Source organism: Crocodylus siamensis, chromosome 4, assembly GCF_052110815.1.
Source record: "Crocodylus siamensis isolate JL-2025a chromosome 4, ASM5211081v1, whole genome shotgun sequence".
Classification (NCBI taxonomy): Eukaryota; Metazoa; Chordata; order Crocodylia; family Crocodylidae; genus Crocodylus; species Crocodylus siamensis.
In genome coordinates this window covers 205,022,606-205,050,396 of record NC_143398.1, presented here as the reverse complement: position 1 = coordinate 205,050,396, position 27,791 = coordinate 205,022,606, and the positions used below count along the sequence as shown (strand labels likewise).

The window sequence follows — 27,791 nt, the reverse complement described above, 5'->3', positions numbered from 1 at the left end:
GAGAACTATTGACCTAAACAAATTAATTGTTAAAAGTCTGTCATTTACTGCACTTTCTACTTAAATTTGTTCATTTGTCCCCCATCAAGGGTAATGAACAAATGAATGCAGGGGTATGTGTACTGCCTGAAACTAATTTTAATTCATTTTGGGAGCAACTATTTCAAGTTAATGTTTATATACTTAAGTCTTTTACTAGTCTTTATTACCCTCCTGTAGTAGAGTTAATTTTATTGAACTGACACTCTCTTTGAAGACTTATTCTGATATAACTCCATGATGCAGTCTGCATAAAGGCTGCTATACCTACGGTATACATGACAAACTTAGAGATTCTTCCAACCTAGTATTAGTCCTTTGGAGTGAAACTCCTAAAAATATATAAATCCTATAGTCCCAGTGTGCCAGCTGTAAGCATCCATCTCGTGAGATAACAGAATTGCACTGAGTGACACATCAGCTTGCTGAACATACTCACTTGAAAGATAAAGCGAGGCTGGAGTGACCTCTCCAGGGTGCAAAAGCCTGGGTAGTGTATATGGAATCACTGAATTACGCACACACCACCATCCCCCTACATCACCTCCAAACTAAATCACAGGATTGCTGCAGAAGTTATCCACCTAAACATTTTGAGACATTTAAAATGCTCTTTAAAAGCAGATAATGTAGGAACTGCACATGGATTCTGTTTAAACATCTCTAAATATTTCTGAAGATGCTAACAAAAGTCAGTATATGTAGAGCTATGTACATTTTCTAAAGAAGAAGGCCCTATTTAGAGAATACAATTTCAGGAAAGAAACAAAATACCAAAGCTGAGAAACAGATGCTAACGATACCATATTGCAGAACACAGTATAAAAATCTATTTAGAATACAGGCACAACTGAGCAGGACATCACTATCAAAAATCCCCCAAAAGTGGTGGCTAGTTGTATGTTGTTGCTCAATGTCTTTGAATTGATGCGAGAGGCTCAAAAAATATCTAGTACATTTGTGGGGGCTTTTAAGCACCTTCCTTTATTTTTAAAAATTATGTGGACAAATGGGAAAATTATTTAAAGTGGGTAGTAACCAAATACCCCTACACATAGATCTAATCACTCCACCTAAATCATAATCTCTAGTAACACTCATTCTTCATATTTCAACTCATATTTCAACTTGGGCTTTTCACTAACCATAAAGAGCCAATAAAAGAGCCAATAAAGAGCGAGCAAGCACAAGCAAGCGAACATGAGAACGCGAGCAGGCATGAGAAAATGAGCGAGTTTGAACAAGAACGAGCATGAGCAAGAGAGTAAGAACAAATGAGAAAGCAAGAAAAAGCACGAGAGCACACATAAGAAACAGTGTGCACAAGAGAGAGCACGCATGAAAGAACAAGACAGAAAACGCAAGACACTGCGCACATGAGCGAGAAAGAGCGTGTAAGAGTGAGCAAGAAAGAGCCAGCCGGAAAGAGTGAGTGAGCAAGAATGCAAGAGAACATAAGCACATGTGCACAAGAGGACGCGAGAGGGTGAGTGCGAGTGCACAGGTGAGTGAGTGGAAACGGGGCGCACAAAGGCATGTGAGAGTGCACAAGAAAGAGAGCCAAAGTCTATGTATAAAACCATTTGTTGCGCAAGAAGTTTGTTCTGATGTAAAAAAAGACAGTGGATGGAATCAACATGAAGGAACGCTTGCTTCAAATAAAATAGTTTAGACATATTGCTACTCCTATTTTAAAAAGGTCAAGACCATTATTAGAAGTGGCCACAATACTAAGGAAAGGATATCTTTTGATAGGTCATATTCCCATGTCACCTCTTTTCCTTTCCTCTCCAGCTGATGAAGTATTGTTTTGTAATTAACAGCTTAAGAACATTCGCTTATTTTAAACCATTCACTATTAGAATTGAATGGGTGCCTCCAGCTGCTAACAACAAGTTATACAGAGATTACTTTATTTGTGGTTTCTAATATACACTAGAACAATAACAAAATAACAACAATAAAATAATAAATATTTTCATCTTCTAATGTGGAAGGGATAAAGAGAAGGTGAGGACTGTTTCTAACTGAACAGGCAGAAGGTCAAGCAGTGAGGCACCTCATATCCCTTTTTGCAGTACTCTCAAAATCCCTACTGATTCATGGTTTTAAGGTTTATCACTCAATTCTGAAGAGTAATTTATCGCATTTTCTGGAGTTAATTCACTAGTTTAACAAAAAAATGGTAATAAATCCGCCTTGAAGATAACAGCAGCATATGCTGGAGTTTTATGAAGTAGTATATTTTTATTGTTGTTTTTTATTCAACCATCTCTCTAAGTTTAACGTATAGCTCAATATCAATATAACTTGATTGCTGTTCTGTCCCCAGGAATTTATATGCATTTACTTTAGAAATAAGATTACTGGTTTTTTAATACTTTGGAAGGTTCTTGTTGAACAGCTTGCTTTGTTTTGAGTGGGAATATATGAGTATCTTGTACTAGTCTGCATTCAACTAGATATTTTTCAGAGGACTACAGCAGTGATTTTCACATTTTTTTACACTCAAGGCACCCCTTCATAATTGTTGTGAATTGAACAGCACCCCATTTCACCTGGAGCCAGAGTTGCTGTATAGGATAAGTGACAGGGGAGGAGGGACAACTGGCCAGGAAGACAAGGGGCGAGTGGACGCAAGCAAGGGTCAAGCCACCTATCCCCACCACAGCTTGCCCTTCCCCCACATGCTTCTGCCTTCCCAGCTGCAGCAGGATTGGGGTGAGGACTGAATTCAAGACAACCCTCCAACAGATTTTCCATGGATAGCAGAGATGTACACATGGCTTGACTCCGGTCCCACATATTGTGTGGGGTGCATGGGCTGGACCCTGCACCATGCACACTGTACCTCAGACTCACTGTGCTGTGTATAGTGCCAGGTCTAGCACATGCCCCTGTGGGCAGCGTGTGTCCCATGCTGGCCCCAGGGCTGGCATGTGCTGCCCATGGTATACAGGACTGGATCAGCCATGTGCACTGCATACAGTATGGGGCATGTGCTCTACGAGGTGCTCCACCACCCAGCTTTATGTGCAGGCTCCATTTCCAGCAGTGTGGCACATGGGCAGGACCCAGTGCTGCATGCTGGTGTAGGCTGCATGCAGCCCCCCAGACTGGCACTCTGTGCTGCCTGCAGCACCCAGAGTGCACACCAGCCCCCAGGGCCAGCACAGTGTGCACTGTGGGCAGTGCACAAGCTGGACTTGGTACCGCTGTTCCACAGTGGGGGGAGGCAGGGGTGGGATCAGTCCTGGTCTGGCCTGCAGACTGGCTTCAGAATGCTCATCCAGCATATGGAGCTGGATGAGTGTGACACCCTGATGTACAGAATCTAATTATAACACATTTTTTATTTTCCATGTATAGCAAGGGTGTCAAACTCAACAGGCACTGCAGGTCACATGAGTGGCGTGGGATCATGAGTGGTGTGAGCTGGTTAAACAATCCGGTCCCAACGGTCAATTTAGGCCCATGGACCTCACTTCCTCACTGCATGCAGTGCCTGCTCTAGGCAGTCCAGGGTGGGCACCATGTACTGTGCAGGTCCCAAACCAGCTAGAGCAGGTACCAGCATGTAGGGGACCCACAGACCTTCCCTCTCCCCAAAAGTGGTTCCAGATAGTCTATTCTGGCTGTTTGGAGACTGCACCACATGTGTAGGCCAGAATGGGTGCTACATGCAGCACAGTCCTGGATTGGATGCGGCAGGTGCTTGATCCAACATGCTCAGAGGATCCTAGACTGGCCCTATATAGGTATTGCATGCAGTACAGATCCTGGAATAGACACTGCATATGGCACCCTGGTTGAGACTTACTGGGCTATAGAAAACACTGAAAATATGTGAAGGCTGAAATGACATAAGATAGGGAAGTTTTTCAGCTGTGTTCTTTACTTAACATTAGCTTGTGCATTTAACTAAAAGCAGTCTGTGGTTACAGAGTATGGCTGTCCTTGTGGTTTTTACATGAGATGGCACAGCTGGAAAAGAATCTTAAACTTGTACTTTTCAATCTGAAGTGATACAATCCAGATCAGCTCACAGACAGTTCATGAAGAATCCTTTCATTTTGTGTTAAACACCTACTGTAAGAGGGAAGTCAGCAGCCCAGATAGCCGTAAGTTCCAGCCACTTTCTTCACCATGTGAGAATTTATTTGTTTTAGCCTCAAGGGAAAACACAACAGTTTTGGTAATCTCAGAAAACAAAAATGAAAAGGTAAAACCTTAATATGTATATTTGCTTGAACTTTCAGTCAAATAATCAAAACCAAGCTTTATTGCATGTTTAATTTTAAACACATGATTCAAACTATCATCTGTCATCTAATTATCTAATGTTTATCATCTATGCAGTAGACAGTTACAGTGATCAATGTAGGGAGTTTGAATCAACAGACTTGAAAGCATTATAAATGTGAATCATGATTTTATAGAAGTCCTTTCCATGTCCGTGATTGGGATTTAACACCCCTCAATCTCAAGAACTTCTATTACAACCATGACTGACACAGGAATGAATGGTTTAAGTGAGATATACTGCTTTGTTTTTAAAGTCAAACCTATATATAAAAATCAACCCCATATTTTCTAACAATTTTAGGAAAACTGAACTTGAAAGATTTTTCCTGGATATAAAAATCAATAACTACAGATGAAGAACCTGAATTGCTATTGCCCTTACAAAAAATCTCAGAGGACAATGAAATAACCATGGTAAGCATCCAAAGGTTTAAATGTACTAAAAATACTAAAATAAGAACTGCACCGAAAACTTTTCTGACTTACTATTTTTAACTGCATGCACTAAAATACTGCAAACACAGCAAGAAGACAGCAGGGAGCCAAATTACAGGTCAACCCAAAGTATAAAGTCAAGTGCAATCTTTATGGTTCTTTTGAAGGAAAAAAGGTAGACTTATAATCAGAACAACAGAGTAGTTGATTGTTCAGTTGGTTACTGATGACTCAACACTTTTCTCCCTATTTGTTTTTATTACAGTTTAGTTGTTCTGATACCAGCCTCATTAGTGTGTGACCTCACGTGTAACAGTCTAAAGAAGCAGACACCAATTGCTGAAATAGTCCATGAACAGATGAGTATTATGTAATCCATTAGCAATATATATAGCTTTATAAAATCATAAAATTATTATTCTTGTCCTCTTGTCACCTCTTTGGAGGAAGGTATCTGTGTAAAAGTTTTGTTAAAATATAATTTTAAGTTTAAAATATATGTTTAAATATATAAACGTGTGTATCATTTATCAAGAGTGGGCAAGACCAACAGAATGACGGCAATAAGAGCAAGATGCAAGGTGGTCACATTTGCTAAGAGTATATGCAGAGTGAAATGTAAAGGAAAGAATACACTGAAGTGATGGAATTCCAATCGCCACACAGAAATAAAACCAGTTATTGAAAATAAATAAATCAGCATCTACCTAGCAATTTTCACACTAGTTGATTAAGACCATTCTAATTCAGAATTATTTCTAATAATCGCTTTCAATATTTATACATCCAAGATAGTCAAAACACTTGCAGAGAAACATGTCCAGTACATGGCATATTGTGAACATTAATCTATCAAATGCAGGTATTTTAAGCCAAGCAGTACTTATAAACTGAAACCTAGTCTGTATCCACATACTAGAAAAAAATATCTTGCAATATCTTATTGTTTAAATTATAAATTCAAAGATCACATATCACTGTGACCATCCAGTTAAGTTTTCTTAAATTCCTTGTAGGAAAACTTAACAACACGATTTTTTTTCTGGCTTAATATGAAGCTAAACTGCCCATGTTATAGATGCACAGTGAGGAAAAAAAAGCAGAAGTAAACCAACGTAATGCTTCTGTAATTCACAACAGTACTTGGAGACTCACTGTAGATTTTCAATTTAATATTAATAAAATTGATAATGATATAATAATTTGCATTTCCCCACACTGCACAAGCATTAACCAATCCATTTTCATAACACAACTGTCCCCTTTTATATAATGTGAAATTGTCATGGGACTACCAAAAAAGCAACAAGAAAGAGTTGATTTGTATTACAAGTTATGTTCTCAGTTAAATCTTTCCAAGTACGCTGTTAAGTATAAATTACGCACTGATAAGCATAGGACTCTAGTAAACATAGGAAAGTAAAAAGAAGGAAACTTCTCTAGCATTCTTATTAAACGATCCCATCAACTTGAAAAAAATTACAATTACCTCAAATTTAATATGAGGTCTCTCTGCCCCCCTACCCCCACCACAAAGGGGAAAAAAGCCCCTTGTCTCAGATTTGTGTACAAAGCTGGGGGGCGGGGGGAGGAGCTGTTGCAGGTCTGACTCTGGACCTAAGCTAGGGTGACCATCTTTTCAAAATGCAAAAAGAGGATACATGAGGCCAGCAGCTAGGCAGGAGGGGTCACGTGGTAGAGTCCTGCTGCCTGCCCCAAGCCTATGGAGGAGAGCTCATCCGCTCCCCCTCGCATTGTCACCGTTCCTACCTGCCCTGGGGAACAGGTCTCTTGTAGCCCCTGTCTGAGCGCACACAGAGCAGGTAGACAGTGGGAGCCCCCTCTGGCACCACAGGAGTGGGGTGGGGTGGGGTGGGGTGGGGGTCAGTGTCCTGCTGGCTGGGGACAGGTAGTACCACAGCCCCCACCCCAGAGGGCACCCTCCGCACCCAGCTGGCCCTGGCCCCAGTTACCGCTACCTCCAAGTCCTCCTGGCTGCTGTCACCATCACAGCTGGGCACCATGCTTACTCCCTCTGTCATCATTTTCTCACTGAATGGCAAAATCCAGGACAAATGCTATCCTGGAATCATTCTGCCTAGGACCAGGACTTGATATGCATGTCCAATTAGGGACGGGTGGCCACCCTACCCTGAGCTCAGGTTGAGGCTACAGCAGTCCTATAGCAGTCTCCTACCCCTGCCCCCCTACTTGCCCTCTGCAGCTTTTGTCCTCTCCTCTGCCCCCTTCCCCCGTCACTGTTAGACACAGCTTGGCTGTGGCTGGATTCCCTCCCAGGCATGGCAGATGTGGAAATTCCATCCCCTGCCTAGACAATCAGCAGCACTGATACTCCTGCATGGCCCAGTAAAGGCAGTGCTTCCACATGCTGGGCTCTGGGGAGAGAATAAAGGCTGCGCAGCATCTAATAGTAAGGTGGGGGAGGGAGGGAAAGGCAGAGACTGTGGTGAATATGTTGGAAGGGGCAGATATTGTGGGGAGCTGGGGGCAGAGGGAGTGCAGGTAGTGGGGGGGCAGTGGTCAAGGGCTGTCTGATCCCCTCCCCCCCCCAGCCTACCTGTTCCTGCTGCCTTTCCTGCAGTACCAGTGGGAGAGGAGATGGTTTGGAGGGGGAGGGGGGAAGGACAACAAATTTAAAGACAGTGCTTCAATAATTAGATTCTATACTTGGAAAATTATAACAAAATACATACGTTTTCCATATATAGAATCTAATTATTGGGAGACCTTCTTAAATTCAGGGTCATATTAGATTCAAGAAAATATGTATTTGAGATTTAGTTTTACTATCAAAATTACCATATTTACTTGAATTCAAAATAAGGAGTCTATCCCTGTCCCGTGCCCCCCCTCCCCCAATCCCCCTGTCTTCTCATGCAATATGGTGGGGAAAAAAGTCCTGTCTTAGATTCCACAACCAGCCAGAGGTAGGGAGCTGCTGCTGTTCCTCTGGCTCTGATCAGAGCTGAGAGCTACCACCTGCACTTGTAGTCTTTGATTTGGGTAATTATGGTAACTAAAAGATGTGAAAAGACTGCACCTATTTTTACAATTTACTTTCTGCATTTGACAGCATCACATGTATATCAAACTTCCCTTGTTTGTGTCTCCAGACAGGAAAGGAAGGAGAATCACTATTTTGTTGTGAGAACTGTCAGTTTTCCAAATTAGCAAGGTTCTATCATCAATTGTTCTTTTAGATTGACTATTAATACTAATAAATGCTAATATCTGCGTTATTAATTTATCTTTCTACAAACTTCTTACAGATAACATCTATTTAGGATGCTGTGAACCTGGAACGCTTGACGTTTCACGTTTCTAATTAACCGTATGCATACATAATACTGTATGTATTTTCAGAAGAAAAAAAAATGGTCATGCATGCTGAATCTGAAAGCCTGCTCAAAAATTTTCATAAGTCAACTAAATCCAAACATATTCCATTATTTATATTAAAATCTTTATTGTTTTATAAAATAAAATTAACATGTTATTCGCACTCCATTTATTACAATTCTCAGCATTAGAGATTTTCTAATCTTTGTGAATACGTTTTAACATAAAGATTATAAATTATCACTTAACATTTTTACTTATCCAGAACCTATTAACACATTTTTTTTTTTTTACCAACAGAATACTTTTTTCCTTCAGTTCAGAGTAACAGAAATAAAGCTGAAACAAAAAAAAATGTAAGGCCAAAGCCTGCTTTCATGTTTACAGGTTCAATTTGGGAATTACGCCCATGCAAATTAGTGAAGAATTTGCCTCCAAAAAAGGAAAATTAGATTGAGATTTCTGGAGTACTAGTATTTGTTCATGTCTGCCTTCAAAACCTTTATCTTCTGGTTTCAGTTCTCTTAAGATGGTAAAAGGAGATCCCAAATTGTTTATAAAAACCCCTTAGGGAAATGAAGACATTCATATATGCATGTATCTGCCTGCTTCAGGATGATCCTGAACAAACAGGTTTTGTATTATCTATTGTAGGACTGAGCAAAACTTAGGTTAAATAAGACATAGTAAATATCTTAAAACTTGTGTGCTAGGCATTATTTTGAAATAAAAAGAAATGTTTTACATATGCAAATCTTTTAATGAAATTATAGTGTCCTGAAGATGCATATCTACTTAAGAGTTTGTGAACAGTGGGGTTGACTTGTAGCATAAACAGCAAGAATTGTTCAACTCTTAAAATGTTTTAATGGTCTTACCAAATGTCACTTCTCCATTGCCACTCTTGTCAAATAACTGAAAAGCAACAATGAACATTGCATCTGGAGTACACAAAACTGACTCAAATGCCAAAAATTCTTGATAGGAGATCAACCTATAAAGAAAATACAGAAGTTACAGTAGTTCCTAGAAGAATTTAAGATCCAGGATTAGGAAATAAACTGATGTCCTGGATTCTGTAGGTATAAGAAGTGCCATGTGACCCTGAAGAAGTCACACATCCTCTATGTGACACTGATTCTTTATCTGTATGAGAACTGCATTTACCTACCCTTCATATGGATAAAAGCAAAATACAATTCAATGCAAACCTACTGTCTAATACCCGATAATTATTTTTCAAGTGCTGTTCTGGTTGAATTTGTAAGGTGTAAAGTAACAAAGAATTGCTGTTGACATGAAATTTGGAGGTTTGCCACTGCCACATAGCTCTCATATACAGTGTGCGTAGTGCAAAAATAAAGACCCTTTTAATAAGATAACTACATACATTTCTAGAACACAAATCACTGCAAGACTAGAACACTGGATTTTTGAGGACCAACTTACAGATAAAATAAATTTGCCTGGAAAAGGCAGAATATAAAATGCACCTTGAAATTCTTTCAAGATGAAATTTTACACAGCTATTCTTCAAATTATGCATTCAAAACATGTATATGTACAGCAATTTTCAATGTATGCATTTTAAATTATCACATATCTAGAAAATTGCTGCAGCTTTATATGCAGGGCCATACACTTTTGGGGGCGCTAATTACAGTAACTTTTGCTATAAAAAATAATCTGGGAATTTATCAGCTGTAAACATCTAAGGAAGAGACAGACCTTAGTATACTAGCTGATAAAAGGATGACCATGAGCCGCCAATGCGATAAAGCTGCAAAAAAAGGAAAATGTGATTCTAGAATGCAGCAGAACAACTATTTCCAGTAGGGAGGTACATGATACAGGGTGCTGGCAAGATTATCTATGTTCATGACCAACTCAGATTGAAGCAAGCGCAGATAAGGGCTATGAGGATGAGGATGAGAATGGAGAGCTTATCTTAAAAGGAGACTAAAAGAGTTTGGCCTCTTTTGCCTAGCAAAATGAAGGCAAATTTGACTACTGTTTATAAAATGTGTTGAGAGAGAAAACGTTAAGCAGAGTAAAGGAACCAACCAACCCTAGGTATATCACTTCAGCCAAAAAAGAGGTCCTAAAATCCTGTAAAGCTAACCACACCAAACAAACATAGGATACTGATGACTAATCAAGTATAGAAATGCTGCCCATCCAATTCTTCCAGCCCGGGCACAACCTAGTTTGCAGAAGAGGAGGGAGACTGGAAACAGTAGAGGGGACAGAAACTATTTAAATTAAAAAACAATGTTGGCACATAGAGGTGTAACAAGTCAGCTGGGCGCTCTGGGCAGCTGCTATGCACAGAGGTAGCAGTAACTTCCAGCTGCTACCATACTGCTGGCATGATCATACAACTGCAACAGCAGCTGCTATTTTTCTGCTCTCCTGCCTGCCAAGACAGCACTTTGAGCTGCTGCTCCAGTTGCCCTGCCTTAGTTACACTACTCTTGCCACATGAATTAATGGTATAAACTGGCCAGGAATAAACTGAGGCTGGAAATTAGAAAAAAGTTTCTGACCATTAGAATAATTTAGTTCCGGAATGTCCTTCCAGTCAGACTTGTAGATGCAAAAAAAATCTAACTGATTTTAAGAAGGAGTTTGAGTCTAGTCCTCTGCTGTTGCAGACAGTGTCAAATTTCTTTTGTGAATTTATCAATGATCCAGGAGGCCCCTTCCAGTCCTGTGCGTCTAGGACAATTTTATCAAATCTTATAATTATTTGTATATCTATTTTATATTTATATGAGTAAGAAGTTTTTATTTCATTTTAAAGCTCTAAAATTAGTTTAAGATACATAAAAATTATTTCAGTGCAATAGATGCAATTAACATGCATAACATATCTGCAGACTGTCAATGTAAGTATTCTCTTGATGCAGAAGGGTGTATCTAGTGCATAGTGTGTAGCTGTTATTTTGCACAGAGGCTGTCATTTCTGAAGACCTCTGTAGGACAAATGTATAATTTAGGACACAGTTTAACTGATTAGGCCCTAGTAGCCATTAGTTCATCTAGTCTCACTCAAACACGCTCAAATGAGAAAAAAAGATGTTTAACGAGATCACAATTTCCATTTTCTCACTGAAGTAGAATCTTCATATGTTATGCACCACTGAATACAATGGGAAAAAAAATCACAACATCAACACTTCTATCACAGACTATAATTTTAACTATTTACAAAAATTGTGGTGATTTTGGAATAATAAGGTTCTGCTGATCAGTTTTTAACCTAAAAATCAAAATAAAAAATCAAGTGGATGCAACAACTATGCAGATTCCAATGCAGATAGTTATACCCAAAAGGAAGATTATTGTCCATCTCTATAAAATAGGGAGTGTATTACTGATAAAATGGGTAGATTATTCTTTGAACAAAAAAACCTTTAGGCAGCTATGTGGACCAGATCTTATTGCACCTATTGGCTTGGGACAGACATTCAAAAAGCCTGAGCCTGAATTGATTCAATCTTTGCAGGTTAGTCTAACCTGGCTAGGCTCAACCGGTTTGTAACTGTATAGCTATTCCCTCTGGACTGAGGAAATGCAGGCACATGCCTGCAGTGGCTTAGGCTAGAAACCAGGGCATACTAAAGCAGCCCTCCCTTCCCTTCCACAATGCTGAGCTGGGGGAGGGGGACGTAGGGCAGGGCGCTCTGATTAGGGCATCCCACCTCACTGCTGATAACAGAGCATTGAGTTACACAGCAGGGAATTACACAGGGAGTTGTTGGCATGTATCAGCCCATCAAACAAAACAAAGCCTCTCTCATGAGTTCAAGCTCTTCCTAAACAACTTTTTCCAAGGAATAAACAGAAGGTCATTATCAGCTACCTGTTGATTGCCTCCTAAGAGCCTTAAGCCAACACTGTCCTGTCTGCCTTTGTCCTGTCTGCCACAGCACGGACTGTAGCCAGCATGTGGTATGCTAGCTAATGCTGACAGGTGTCTCTGTAAGGCAGAGGGGAGGAGGGAATCTTTGCTTGAGCAGGGAGCGGAGAGAAGGATGGGGCAGGGAGCAGGAGGAAGCCAGGAAGGCCCCGCCATACCTGCAGTCTCTGCCAGAGCTCCAGCCAAGGAGCAAAAGGGAAGGCATTGGCAATGCACAGGGGGTACACGTGCACCCCCTGAGATCATCTGTGCCCTAAGAGAAGCATCGGCTGCACTTCCAGTTTTGCTGCCAGCACTTCTGCTGGCAATCAGCTGCTGGGGGACCCCCTTCGGTCGGCAATCAGCTGCTGGTGCTCCTCCAGTATTAGGAGGCACCAGTCACCCATGGGGGAGGGGCCACCACTGCTGGGCTGGAGCAAAGAGCAGAGCCCTGCCCAGAGTTGCAAAACATCTGGGGTGCTGGAGGACTCTGATTTAACTTAAACCATGAAGGGGTCTGGGACAGATACTGCGTAAACTGGTTTGACTCAAATCAGTTAAATCTGATACTACCTTCAACCAGGTTTATCTCAAACCAATTTCAGCCATTTTTAAACTAGTTTATGTGCACTGAACATCCACTCTGTTGCAAGTTTAAACCAGTTTCTATAACTTAAACTGGTTTATGTGCTATGTCTGTCCCTAACCATTAGGTGCCTGAGTGAACTTATCCACCAATTCTATTCCACCTTGCTCACGTCCCTGAAAAATTCTTAAAGCAAAAAAAAGTGGGTACTTCTTCTGTTATGCATTTTTTATTTCGTTTCAAGGTTAAGATGATGGCATGTTACAAAAGGAAAGAAGTTAACAGTTTACCAGGGAATTGAGATTGGTGGAATAGGTTCCCACTGAAGCATGGGCAGGCAATTATTTGGTCTGGAGAGCCACTTAAGGAGTTTTGGTGAGCTGTTGCAGGCTAGGTGTAGGGGTGAGGGCACGGCCGGGGCTGAGGGCAGTTGATCCTATCCAGCCACATCCACCCCACACCCACCAGCAAGGATGCTGGACTGAGAGGGCAGGCAGGAGGGGTCTCCATGGAGACAAGCCCAGGACCCTCACAGGCACGGCATACTCAGTTGGGTGAATAGGATCAGGAAATGGGGCCACAGGTGGGTGGGGAGTGGTGTCTGGGCGTGGGATGGTGACAGCATGAGGCTGGGGCCCAGGGCAGAGCCACAATCCGCTCCACACACCTCCCTATAATGGGTGCTGGTTCTGTGGGCAGGGACATGTGGGGAGTAGATTGTGGCTCTGCCCCAGGTCCTGGCCCTGCGCTGTCACTGGTATGCCATGATCTTGGCACCATGAAGAAATCTGAAGTTAGTTGCAAAGATTTCCACAGGATCCTAGGCAACAGGACTAAGTATAGACAGTCAAAACAGCTCAAGACTGAATCGATTCAATCTTTGCAGGTTAATATAAGCCAGAATTTCTCAACTTGTGGGTTGCAACCCAAAAGTGGGTTGCAAGAATATTTGAAAGGGTCACAAACAAACTTTAAAGACGGATCAACAAACTTTAAAAATTGATTCTCCTTTAAAGGAGAAAAATGTGGAAAACCATTGCTTTTCCCTTGCAGGCTGGCAGAGTTCCAGCTCTCAATGGGCTGCTTGGGGCCTGTCCTGCCCCAGCCCCCACTGCCCCACACATTGGGGCAGCAGGTAGCAGGTCAGGGCTAGCTAGCCATCAATATTTAAAATGGGTCTTAGTACAGAAAAGGCTGAGAACCACTGATGTAAGCTATGTAGACTGAACGGATAAACAAGTGAACAGACATTCACTTTCGATTCTGGAAATGCAGCCACATGCCTGAAGTGACCCAGGCCAGAAGCCAGGGGAGCCTTGGAGCAGACAGCTTGGGCCAGGGCTAGCCCACCCACCCTGAGGGGGGGCAGGGGAGCATTGTGGGGGAGGTGCAAAGCATGCTGGGGGACTGTGAGTTAACTTGAATCTGGAAGGGATCTGGGGCAGAAGTTCAAAAACCTGATTTAACCTAAACCAGTTAAGTCTGATATTATATGCATCCAGGTTTATCTTAAACCAGCTTCGGCCATTCTGAAAATGGTTTATGCGCACTGATTTTTTTTCTTACAGATTTGAATCGATTTCTGATCACTTATACTGGTTTGCATGTAATTTTTGTCCCTAGTCCTAGAGAGGAAAGTAACTTTAGGTCTTTATCCGATTGCCTATTTATAGATCCAACTCTGTAGTTCGGGGCAAGCAAAATACGGCCCACAGGCTGGACCCGGACTGCCAGACTATTCTATCCAGCTCATGGGGCCCTTAAAATATTTAGAAAATTTATATTTATCTGCTCCCAGCTGCCTGTCAAAGATGACAGGAGCCAGGGGCAGTAGCACCCAGAGGAAGCCAGCAGGACCCAGCAGAAAGGCTGGCCCGGTCCAGTCCCGCCCAACCTGTAGTCCCCCCGCCTCCATCTCCCCCAACCAGAATCTTCTGCCTGCCACAGCTTTCACTACTTCCCTGCCTGCCCATTGGCTGCTCTGGGACCAAGTGGCCAGAGCTGCATCACTGGAAGCATGAGGCCCACACCAGTACCCTGGGGCCAGTAGCAGGAGGGACAGGGGGCTGTGCATGTGTGTGTCCCTGCAATGAGAGAGAAAGACAGTGTGTGTGCGTGCATGCATGTAGTGCGCAGCAAAGGAGGGAGAGACTGTGTGCATGCACGTGTGTTCAATGAGGGAGGGAGAGACAGTGTGTTGGTGTGTGCACACGTCTATGTATGCACACGTTTGTGTGTGTGCACAAGTGAAGGAGGGAAGGTGTGTATATGAGTGTGTTCATAGGGCGAGTCCCACATGCACACCCCACCATACACGTGCACCTACACCCCCCCACTGCCATACAAGCAGACCCCCATACCAAACTCCCTCACACCCCCCAGCCACCTTCCCTCCCACATACCCCATACCCAACCACATATCCACACACATCCCCACAAGCTCCCCCACCTCACACACACCCCCACATGCCACATACTCATAAACCAACAGCCCCCCACAAACCTCTACCCACCCCCCCATGCACCCCACAATATACAAGAGTAAGAGTTCATTTTAAGCTATTGCTTAAAGGTGTGCAATCACCTTTATGTACACTACACAAACAAATGTAAATCAGGACAGATATTTTCTTAATTTTTAATGAATGTTGTAGATGTTCAATTTTTAGTATATAATTTAGTATTTTTCTGGTTCTGAGATGGCAAAACCCCTTACTGAAAGGTATACTCCTGGGGGCAAGGGGAGGGAATTCTGGTGGCAAAGGTTGAGGGTTAGGGGGGAGGGACTTCTGGTCACAAGATGGTGCTAGGCGCTGGGGTACCTGTCAAGGGGCGGGGCTACCGATCCAGCCCTCAACAGCTTGTCAAAACTCAGTAAGTGGCCCTCCACCCAAAATAACTGCCTGCCCCTGCTACAGATGCCTCCTAGCAGGGACATTTCCTGGTGTCCTCCTTGTTCAGAGTGCAGGAAACAGAAGCTGAATTTCAACAGTGACCAGGGATTCCACCTACCTGATCTTCCTTGCTCCCTGAGCTGGCAGCATTTAACTTTAGCTACAGTACCAACATATCACTTCTCTTTCATTTACCTGCGACTCTCATTTTTTCCATTGTCTCTTTGCTCTTTTCTCATCCCCTCTCCACCTTATTAGAAGACCACCAAAAAAACTTAAGTAAACAATATTTTTAGAATTCTTATCTTCCTCCACAGCTGTTTGCTGCTCTTTCATTGTGTCAAATCTAAACCTAGAGTGTCACAACAGTGCTATACATTATTTATTATGTAAAGTATCAGGCCCACTTTAAAACCCAGTTAAAATATACTCTCAACCTTTATAAATTATCCACTCAGGGACAAAATAAACAGAAACAGACACATTTTAAATAAAGATTAAATTAAAAAAGAGAGACTCTTCTATGTTATATAAATATGATTTTGCCTCTGGATTAAATGTTGCTGATTTTAGAATGACTTACTGAGATTCAGAAAGAGTGAAAAAGGGGGGTGAGATGAAAGTGAAGGAAAAAAAAAGAATTTCTAAAGTCACACTATACTGTCATCCCAAATTATTTTGATATGAATGGTTAGTTGGTTACAGCATGTGCAGAAAGATCAGGTACATTCATAGGAGGGAATATTTATGCATAACATTGCAAGTGATACCTAAAATCTGACATTTTAACAAAGGATGATACGCTCATTTTTTTTCTCATCCAAAACTCAATAATATTCAACAGGAATTGGATCCAATCATCTGGGCCAAATTCTAATACCAGATGAATGTATGTATGTTACAACAGAAAGAGTTCCACTGAATCAGAAAGGTTATTCAACTTAACCACACATGATATAGTGACTATAGTATGTGACAGCTAATACAACAAATTATATAAATCAACCTGCAAACAGATTTCATTAAACAAATTACTGCTTCTACAAGAAACAGGATGCCAGCAAACAGTGGGATTCAATAATGAAAAAGCTAAACCAAAAAGTAAAATTTAAGTGATAATCTTAAGTTAAAGACCTTCACTTCTGGACTGTGGAAGCAGTATCTACAGAATGAGCTCTTTGCCAATAATGGCCAGACACAGGTGCTGCAGAATTAATTCCAAAAAAGTGACAGGATTGCAAAAGGACAGAAAGAAAAAAAAAGGCACAAAAACCCACAACAGAAAACTTGCAAAGATATATCTAAAAGCAAGTTGGTCCCCAATATTTCTTCTTCCAGAAGTGTGATGAAGTTAACTTAATTTTTGACCATTTTCCTTTGATTTTTAATTCTTATTTAATTATTTAAAACTTGAGTACCTAGATTTAGGAGCAGATTGTCCTAATGGTTAGTGAGGAAACCTGAGATAAATTCTCAGATCTTCTCAATAAATGACTTGTCTCTCAATGCCTGAATACAATAGGGATAGTCATACTTACCTAAATTGTGTAAAGGAATTTTAGATCCGCAGAAAGGTGCAATATATTATCACAATTTGGTTGTAGACTACATAATTAATCATGTTAGAGATGAAACTACCTGTAGAAATAATATTGTTATCAAAGACTACATCTTGGTATAAAATGTTCAAGCTTGTAAAGTATGCTATAAAAGAATTTCTAGAAAGAAAGTTAGGAGAAAAAATAATGATGTTTCTAATATGGGGACAGAATAAGTGAAATAAAGATCTGAAACTTTAGAGAAGTACATTTCAGATAACTGTCCAAACATTCTGTCTTCCAGATCACACAACACTTCAACATCATCATGTGCCAGCTTACAATGCATAAATTGATTATTTTGAAATTTTATAACTCCAATTTCACATTTAGGATAGTTTACATCATTACAATTTGCTGACTTTCTAAAAATCAAGTTACAATTTCATATACCCAGTACAAATACAGATATATCATTCTTATCCTCCATTTTTTTTTGTTTCCTCATCATATTTATTCCTGGCTAAATTTTGTTAATTCTTTGCTGTTATAAACACACTTTGAAACTAAGCACAGTCTGAAGCTGTGTAAACAGTCACATAATTCTGCCAATACAAATCAATGGAATGATGATTTAATTTAGAGTTTGCCTGAACAGAGATTGAATATATTTCCATTTGTGGCCCTATTAGGATTGTATGCTACTATTTCTGAAATCAAACAAATTTAACTGAATTCCTCTCTCCCACTGGTTTTAGATTATGATAAAAGAAAAAAAAACAAGCTCTTTTCCAAACCTTCTCAACTAAGGACTTCAAGCAAGTGAACATTACTTGCTTCAGTAGCAAGTGGAAGTCAAAAGAGGTATAAGGAAAGGACTGAAAGAAGGCTAATAGAAGTAAATCTGAAAAAATTAAGTTTAGGTAAGATTGTTTTGAAATTCAAGTTTTCATGTTAAATAATCCAACACAAAAGTGATCAAAGGTATTTAAGGATACTATAACCAAATTTAAAGTCGATTTTTAAACTCCACTTTGCCTTCTGACATTGGGCATGTTTCAACATATGCTTTGTTAAAATTGCTGATTTATTTGCAACAATCAATCAATCATATGAACAATAAATGCAAATTATATTTATTGCTATTGTGAGCATACAGCTCAATCCAATATCAAGTAATGAAGTTCTTGATTCTCTGCAGTAGGCATATAAGGACTAGCGGCAGGTAACTGAAATTTGGAATCTGAGCATGTTAACAAATCTCAGCCACTTCTCTTCTGTCCCTGCAAAAACTCAAACTCTGCATAGTAAATTACCCATTGATCTTACTTCCAACAGTACTATCCAAACAGAAAGATATGCCAAACAGAAAGCAGAAGATAAGCATCTTTCAGTCCAAGGGTCAGCTATAAGAATGAAAGAAACTCTTGATTCTTAACTGTACAAAAAGGTCCTTTTTATAAAAACATTCTCTAAAGAAATTCATATTTTTAAAAGGGAATGAAAACTGCTGGAAAAAGCAAGATACTTGTTTGGCTAACGTAACAAGTAGTCTATAACAGACTATTTTAAAATGTAATAGCAAACGTCATTTACAATTATATTGCTAACAATGGATTATATCCATATGCCACAGAAAGTAAATTACATTTCTCTGGGTTATCAGATGTGCCTTAATATTCCAAGGAGAAATGCTGCAATATTATTTAGACAGAACCTTGTCTACCTATGTCCTTAGGCCAACACAGCTACAACCAACACCCTTCAATATTATTTAAACAGTCACGTAGTAATGCAATGAAGAGGAAATCCTAACTTTGCCATTCAGTACAAATTACACACGTTTTATATAACTATAATTTTATTTGCAAAGTATAGATGTTGACACAGTTGCTTAGGGTACTGTGCAATATAATAATAAAATTCTAACACACTACAATAAGGGAAAACAAAAACATTTAAGTGGTGTCAAGGGTCTGATTTAGACTCACAAAACCAAGTTAAGAAGCTTTCAATTTCAAACAAACTAGATTTATCTATAAAGATGTATTGTGTTCTATTTTAATAGCAGCCTTCCATCTCTTCTCTAAAAAATACCCACTCCTCTCTGGTGGTATTTTTGACCTCTGCTTTGATGCATCTCAACCTCTTGACTTCATCTGACTACATCTATGCTTCTTGCTACAATGAAATGCTGAAGTTGGAAGCTGCATATAGCAATGGAGAAGAGCAAGTAGGCCAGGCCGCTTTGAAGCAGAGCGGGTTAAAAGGTAACATCTTAAAAGAGTGGACATTTTGTAAATTAGTTTCAGAAAGCAATTTAAAAACAAAGAATATTACCCATAAGCAATGCTTAAATAGCTTTGTGCTATATGACCTTATCTTGATTAGACAAATACTTTTCTCTCTACATATAGTGATTAGTGTCTCCCTTGCCTAATAGATAGCATTTTTAAGAGGTCCTCAGTGGTTTCATCTGTACATAGTGGTGTTAGTGGGGTGTTAAAGAGTGCACACTACAGAAATTACATGACATCTGTTCTATTTTCCTGTATTTAATTATGAATAATAAAGACTTTACAGTCTTTAACCATGGACCAGAATATAGTGTGAAGTAGCTTCTCCAAAGCAATCATGAAGAAATGGATGTGCTTTATTCGTAGTTACTGTCAACTTCCAAAAACAAATAAAAAAATCCTCATTTGAAAAGCATCATAAAACTTCTAGATTTAAACTTCATATTCTTCCCAACGTGAAACAAGTGTTGTGGTCTATTGTATTTGAAAACATCTCAAGAGTAAGATGGACAAGCAAGCTCAAAGTATAACCGAAAGACTAATACTTTATTTTTAAACAGCAATAAATTAATCTGGACTATTATATCATTTATGAGCAAATCATAAGATTCTAATGGAAAGCAAAATTCTCACCCATCCTTTGTTTGATCTGCCACTCCTGCCAATAACTGAATTGTTTTAGGATTATAATTAGGTTCTGTATACAGTCCAAGGTATCTTTGCACAAAATCTCCCGGGGTCATGTAACGCTCTCCATCCTTTTCAACACTGGCATACTAGATAAAGAAACAAAATGAAACAAAAGTCATTTAGATACTGATAAGTATTAATGATTATTGGACTCAGAGGTAATTATCACTTTAAGAAAACACATTCAAAATAAACTGCTTTATGATTAAAGGCTTCTATTAAAACAAACAATATTGATAAACTAGACATCGTACGCCAATCAGACTGCATGCAACAAATAATGGATTTACATATAAGCCAACATGCTCTAACAAAAAGTAGGTTATAAATTTGCTTAAATATCTGTGTATTTGTGTAAATTCCCATTTGAAGCTGTGCTGTAAATCAACAAAAATTTCAATGCTACATTTTCATTACTACTAAAATAGCAATCAGAAATGCATTCTTAAAAAGCAGATATTAGAGTTGAGGGAAAAATCTCTATTTTATTGGAAATGCAACACTTTCTAAATTCATTTTTGTTCTGGATTGGAAAACAAAGATCTTGACATTTCTTGTTCAATAGAATTTTTTTTAAATTTGGTTTTGGACAAAAAATTCTGCTTTTATTTTTTACTTACATTTTATAATCTGCAGTATAACATTTCTAAATGGAAAAAAAAATGTTCTATTCTGTCAGCATTATTAAAATGTTTTCATCTCTCAACCTTCTTAAAATAAAAAAATCAAACACATTCCTGAAAAAAGTTTATTTAAACAGTATGCTATTGAAAATACTGTTATTTTCCAAATTTGACACATCATCTATTTGATTAATAATTCTATAAATGTCTTTTCTCAGAAATTATTCATTCATTAATTATCCTTACAACTCTCACAAGAAAACTGCTCCATATCTTAGAATTGACCAGTTACATTTACCAGAGTCAAATACTTAGTTTAACCTGTGTGTCAGTGTTATACTTTCACCCCAATAAGAAAGGTCCATGATAACTGTTTTCATGTTAGCCCTTATATGATCAAGGGGATCATTGAAAATATTTGGTTTTGAAAAGCCTGAATTTAGAGCCAAGTTTATTCTGTCAGTAAATATTTCAGCTTATGACACTGCAGTGCTTAAATTACATATTTTCAGTCTTTACTTTTTAATACCCGTTTGTGCCATTTTGTTAAGAACCCCATCTAAATTTAAAAATCAAATCAAATTAACACCAGTCTATTTTTGCCAAAGGAAAAAAGTTATTGCCAAAAGCTCCATCCAGAAACTGAGCCCCTCAGTGAGATGCCAGAATGAGATGCCATTCACAACAGGTAAGAGATACTGAATATGATCATCCATCTTTATGTGCTCTGTATACATGGAAGCTATCAGCCAATATCAGATGGAAAAACCCTATTGCGATTCTTCTGGAGGATCTGAAGGTTGCTTTTGCAACCATAAGACTTATTTAGAAATAATAAATCCTTAGCTTACATTCTGAAACACAAAAATTGCACCTCAAAAGAGAGTTCCAGCTTACCAGACTGCCAAGAGTCAGGACAACTGGACCAAATGATTTGGAGTCCTATGATGTTCCCTTGTTTCACTACAGTTCTTAATCAAATTAATTTCCACACAGAACAAATACCATATTTCACAAGATCCAAAACTACAAGCTTTTTCCAAAAAAAAAAAAAAAAAAAAATTCACAGGCATTTCTTGAAAGGTTTGCCAGTGCAGACTAATTCATTTGGATTTATGTCTCCAACAGCAGAAAATTCCAGCACAGAAATTTACTTAACAAGAGCGTTTCTTTCAAGTAATGGTTCTCAGACTTTTTATACCCATGGACCACTATCAAAGCTCAATATTTTTTTTGTGGACCACCATATCCCCTTACCAGGGAAATGGAATCTTGTGACATCCACTGATGACTTACCATGTGAATCAGTTTAGGAACCACTTGTCTAAGATACGAGTCCGAGGGCACTACTTGGTATCTGTCTTTTTTCTGAAAAATCTTTATTTTGATATTTATGAAAGAATTAGTCCAAGTTGGCATAACTGGATTTGTAAAAACTTAATTCTAAGCACATAGAGAAATGTAAGGGCCTTTCTCAAGAAAGAAGAAATTGTGTAGGAATCTGAAGTGCAAGATCTATGAACAGGGAGTTCAAACTTTACTAAATTAGTAGCCAAATATGCAGGGGTCCAGGAGCAGATTCTCTAGATCACTGGTGCTCAACCTTTTTCCCTGGCAGGCCAGATGAGCAGTGCCTGGACCATCCACATACCAGATCCAGCCAGTGGTCCCAACTGGGCACCTGGGGCGAGTGTAGCAGGCCCCCCATCTCATTCTGTGGTGTAGGGCAGGGTAGGCTTGGCTTTAACCCAGCCCTGTTTGGAAAGGGGGCTTGACTTTGGCTTGAGGGGTATGGAAGAAGGGGGCATGGTGGCTCTGATCTGCTGCACAGGGCTTGCGGTTTGGAAATTTGGCAGCAGGGGAGGGCACCTATATTAACTGCCACTGCTCTCCCACCACCAAATTTACCAATCTGTGGGAATCCCTATGGGCCAGATATGATGGCATTTGACGTGCAAGCCAGAAGGTGAGCACCCCTGCTCTAGACTGCACTACAGTTTAAAGTGACAAGCTTGCCCTTATTGTCCAGTCTCTATTCCAAGTGCACCAGCAAGATACACTTTTTCATTATCACTTTAATATTTAGAATTATAAAAAAGTGCTTGCAGAAATAAGTCATCCTAAAGCTAAAGTATTTCCTTAGCAAACTAGTAGGGCTGTGCAAAAGGGCACCATTCCATTTCGACTTGTGTTTAGATGGAACAGCATTTTGTTTCTATTTAAAAAAAAAAATCACTGTTCCATTTCTTTTGCCCATAGGCTGTTTTGAGCTTCCCCATTATAGCCTATAACTGTGTCATTTCTGGCCTGATTTGGATGAAACTTGCAGGAATGGTAGCCCCTTCTGAGGGCATGAAGCCTGCCACTTTTCAAGGAGATAGATGGAGAAGGTTCAGGTAAACTGCACCTCAAAGTTTTGAGAGCAAAACTCATGTCACATGTATGTGTTAAGCCACAGCAGGGTCAAAACTACTGGCATGCTAGCTCCTGCTGAGGCCACAAAGCCTGCCAAGTTTCAAGGAGATAGGTGCAGGAGTTTTGGGGAAACTGCACCTCAAGCCGTAGACAAGCAAAACTCATGACATGTGTGTTAAGGCGCAGCAGGGTGAATACCTACAGGCCTGCTAGCCCCTGCTGCAGCCACAAAGCCTGCCAGCTGTCGAAAAGATAGGTGCAGGGGGAGTCTGGGTTCTGGTGCCCTGAACCTCTAGCCACTGACAGGCAAATCTGGAACACACAGCTCAGTACCTGACACCTAGGCAGAAAGCAGGGCAGTTCAAACAGTGCTGCCTTTTATGCAGTTTTTCCATCCCTCCCCCAGAGCACTGGGATTGGAAGAGACCCCAGGGAAGGATGACAGTCACTGGCCAGCTACACAGTCAGTAATGAGAGCACTCCTTTCCCCCCTCACCTTCCCCCTCCCTCCTTACTTTAGTTTCTGTTTCCCTGCAGGCAAGCCTGGCTTGAGCTTCCAAACTTGAAACACTTTGAAAATTTCAAAACATTTCAACTTGCCTCGTTTTGTTTTGAGGCCGTTTCAAAGCTCTCCGTTTTGTTTCGTTTCAATTTTGTTGTTTCGAGCTCGAATCGAATTGAAACAAAACTGCTGGAGAAATTTCGCACAGCCCTGCAAACTAGTCAGAGACAGAACAGATCATTCTAGAAAGTTTAATTCAAATCCCTCTGTAAAAACAGCAGGCAGTCTCTCTCTCTCTTCATTTGATTTTAAAACAATTCTCAAGCCAGTACAGTATTGTTATTCTTTTCAGCATGCCAACTATCATTTAAGATATAATTGGCCTCATCTATAAAGTGGATTTAATTTTTGCAGTTCTCTGCCATACTGGTAACTAAAGCAGCTTCATTTAAAAAAAACAACAAAAACCCTAAGGGCTTACTGTATAAGACTGACTGACTGAGTACTGCAATAACTACAGTAGCTCTGGTGTGAACCAGTTATGCTACAGCCAAATACAACTGAATGACTTTTGACTTTCACCTTTACTGTTGGTAATTGTTTGTTTTTAAATGCGCTGACATAGGAGTTGACAATGTATTTGACTAAATAACCCATAACTGTATCACAGAAGTTATCAGAGAAAATTAAGGTTTCCACATCTGCAAAGAGGAAAATCAGAGCTTTTGGCTTTAGATGAGGTATGAGAAGTAGTGTGGGACTGTAAGATAAAAAAATAAGTTAGACATTGCTGTTTACATGATCAACAGTGGCTTTATAAAGGGCTAACATTAACTGTGTCTTATTAAAAAATATTAAGCAACTTAATTTTCCCATTTTCCATTCATCCTTAGATTGCTAAATCCTACCTGTTGTTGTCTTGTCAAACTACAGTATTTTGGAGACAAGGATCATATCTTCCTGCATTTGTACAAACGGTAACACAATGTACCCACATACTGACTGGGGGTTAATATATTAATGAAAAAAAATGCTGTTTAGATATAAGGATTAAAATACATAAAACTACCCTGTTTATGTTAATATTTCTCACTACTGTTTCAGGGTGTCTGATGCTTAAAAATATCACTGCAGCACTTTTGTTAGAAAAATATAGTGCGATAAACTTAAAAATATATATATTTTGTAGCATGGTTCTGCTACAAGGAACATATTCCACAGTACATTTTGCAAATGAAAGGTTACAAAATGCACAGAAAACTGAAACAGGACTAATTTGTAAGTGTGCAATCAAACATTTGAAAACCAACATTTGAGCAAGATAGACTTCTTTGTTCTATTTTTAGGTCCAAACTAATCTGTTTTTAATTTTAAAAATAATGTATTTTTATTACAACAAAGACATAGCTTTAGAATACTTCGGAAATGTGTGACTGAATCATTAACTGACAGATACTCTTAGTTCTATGAGAAGGTCATGATATTTAAAACGCATCTTGGCAACAACCCAACATATTAAGGACTGACAAAGTAGCTAAGCTATTTACTTTTGGCATGTATTTACAAATTCATAGCACCTGGCCTCATGTGACCTTTTCATCACACAATATAAGGGAGGCACCTTTGAGCATGAAACAGACAAAATGGTTATTTATACATGTAAATGACACACAAACTCTCAAGTCTCAAGGGATAGTGAGGGAGGAGGTGTGAGCACACATCAAAAGAAGATTCTTATAACACATGAAAAGAATGATTTGATACTGAGAATTTGAACACCTTTATTTTTCTATCACTAGTCTATAATATGGTTTTGAAAATTACAGATTTTTTTCTACTACTCTTATAATTTACACTTTCAAATTATTCCTATTTAAATGATGAAAAGTTACAAAAAGCTTCAACAGCTCTGACAAAAATATCTGAGTTAAGTACAGCTGGACTGGATGGATACACAAACAAGAGAAAGCTTAAAGACGCTGTACCATAGTGCAAGGTGGATCACTGAGAGGAACAGAGTTCACATCTTTCCTTGTGTCTATTTCAAACGGAAGCCAAATTTAGGAAGGAATGCATGCCCTTTAGCTGCACAGCATGTAAAAGGACTTGCACTCTCAGCAAAGAGCAAAACACAAAATGTTATAATACTAACAATATCTCTGTACAATGTTCTGTGCAAGTTTGCCTAGGATTCTGTTTTAATAAAAAAGTAATAGATAAAAGTCTGCTACCCATCACAGCATGAAAATGACTTCAAGCTTCTGTAGTGTGTAAAATTATGATGAAAACACATAATAGGTCTCTTTCTGTGCCCATACACTTTATTAACAGGCTATGGCATAAAATTAAAAGGTTTAAATATTTGGAGTCCTGCTAATTGTTAATGAAGGTCACGCACACACACACACACACACACGGCTTCAGTGTCTAAGCCATACAATTCCCAAATAGTTTGAAAAGTGTGATTTTTAATCCTACCAAAATGATCCGAAATATTTTAATTATTAAACTGTTTGCTTTTAATATACATAAAACATTAATCTTCATGTGGAGAATGTACAGATTTAGCCAAAAAGAGAGAAAGCATAATATTTATCAATATTTTTAGAGGAAATAAAACACCATATACATAAGTTTAAATAATGTTTATTTTAACTTACTTGGTTCTAGCAGCAAAACTTCTACCACAAAACACAACTGCACTTCAAAATCATGCATATTCTAAGACATTACAGACATTATTAATGGCATATAATCCATATGTGCCATCAAGTTGAATAGAACATTATGCAAAGAGTGAAATGTAGCACAAACCATCATGGAAGAGCTCAGCCAGGTTTCAAATCTTGAGTATGAAATGTAAAAACATTTGTTTTAAGTTCTGCTTAACTAGTAGAGGTCTACAGAACCATTTCAGTACTATATCTGTTAACTATTATCAATACTTTAGGAATAAAATGGTGTGTATTTATTTAATAAGACTAAGTGCCCTGCACCACTATCTAAAAGTACGGTAAGAAAAACCTTTATATGGTACATTAGAGATCTAAAAGCTAGACCATCATCATCAAATGATGGATAGTATTCAAAGTTTTAGCATCTAGTAGTGCAGACAGATTAGCCAAGTAGGAGAAAAGGTAGTGCTAGATACAACTTCTTTCTCTCAGCCACAAAAGAGGATTCCTTTCTGCTTAATACATACAGATATGTTGTTACATAATAATTTAGGATTCAAGGTAAAATGTCAAGGGTCATATAGAAGTGACTTCCTTTCATTTCCCATAATATATCCAAAAAAATATATTTAACATAAGAAAAAATAGTCTTTACATTGATGGACGGTGGAAGTTTTAAACAGACATAATCATGAAAACTAAGAGCTGGCATTTTCCAAGGGGTAAGTATGCTGATCTACATTGTCACACATCAACTTGAATATGTAGAGGCAGAAAGCAGTGCAGGGCAGCACCTTATACTCGATAATGCTTCACATTGCCTAGCCTTGCCTTCTGCCTAACTTCAAACTGACGCAACTAACTACTTCTCCTGATCTTTACATACTTGAAAACGTATAGGTATTTTCACAACTCTAACATAGCTCCATCTCTATTAGAGGATCATAGGAAAATCCTGAAGACAAGATACAAAATAAAAATCACTATTAAAGCATCCCTTTTGATAAGCCTTAAGTGTCACTTTTAAAAATAACAGTCAGGTGTACTTATAATAGCTGGTTATAAAAAGATGCTGCAACTTACAGAAAAATGCTAATGTTAAACATTACTTTTTTCAGCAGCAGTTGAATCCTAAGGTAGAGGTTCCCAACGTGGTGCCTGGAGGTGCCACGGCACCCCCACAAGGTTTATTCAGGTGCCTATGTGCATTTTGACAATCAGTAAAAATCATTATTCCAACAAAAAATGCTGTCATATTGGTGCCCACTTCTTTGTCTCTTAAATTCAAATGTGCCCTTGGGCACATAAATGTTGGGAACCCCTGCCCTAACGCCACACAGTTCCATAAAGTGCCTTCAGACATAGGATATAAACACTCTCAACTTAAACTAAAAAAAAAAACGCTGTGAAAACCCCAAAATTTAGCATTGTATATGTGCCTTATGCTTTAACATGCTGCTCAAACGCAGAACATACAAGGTAAAAAAAGATGGTGGGTCACACAAGTGATGTTTCTGAATGTAACAGTTTA

At 39.1% G+C, this 27,791-nt stretch overlaps 1 protein-coding gene and 1 long non-coding RNA gene across 5 annotated transcripts in view; one reads left to right on the top strand and one right to left on the bottom strand.

Annotated features, from left to right (window-relative positions):
- Positions 1 to 27,791, bottom strand: part of SLC25A12 (solute carrier family 25 member 12) — an 84,767-nt gene that overhangs the window by 56,127 nt on the left and 849 nt on the right. The window contains exons 1-3 of one of the 2 annotated variants that reach the window (XM_090045480.1): positions 19,989 to 20,115; positions 17,059 to 17,158; positions 9,018 to 9,133 (exon numbers count right to left, since the gene is read on the bottom strand). In XM_090045480.1, coding sequence (XP_089901606.1) covers positions 9,018 to 9,075 — 58 coding nt within the window. In that variant the 5' untranslated portion in view covers positions 9,076 to 9,133; positions 17,059 to 17,158; positions 19,989 to 20,115. Of the gene's footprint in view, positions 1 to 9,017; positions 9,134 to 17,058; positions 17,159 to 19,988; positions 20,132 to 27,791 lie in introns of those variants that run through there. The other variant, XM_090045479.1, reaches the window with a different exon arrangement.
- Positions 1,266 to 27,778, top strand: LOC149867473 (uncharacterized). Of its 3 annotated transcripts, XR_016442063.1 has the most exons (9): positions 1,266 to 1,543; positions 4,646 to 4,758; positions 5,045 to 5,149; positions 8,440 to 8,495; positions 17,817 to 17,981; positions 19,127 to 19,328; positions 21,277 to 21,356; positions 22,928 to 23,064; positions 24,479 to 27,778. It is a non-coding gene; the product is annotated as an uncharacterized LOC149867473 (long non-coding RNA). The 3 variants fall into 3 exon arrangements; XR_016442061.1 differs by lacking the exon at positions 22,928 to 23,064; XR_016442062.1 differs by lacking the exons at positions 8,440 to 8,495; positions 22,928 to 23,064.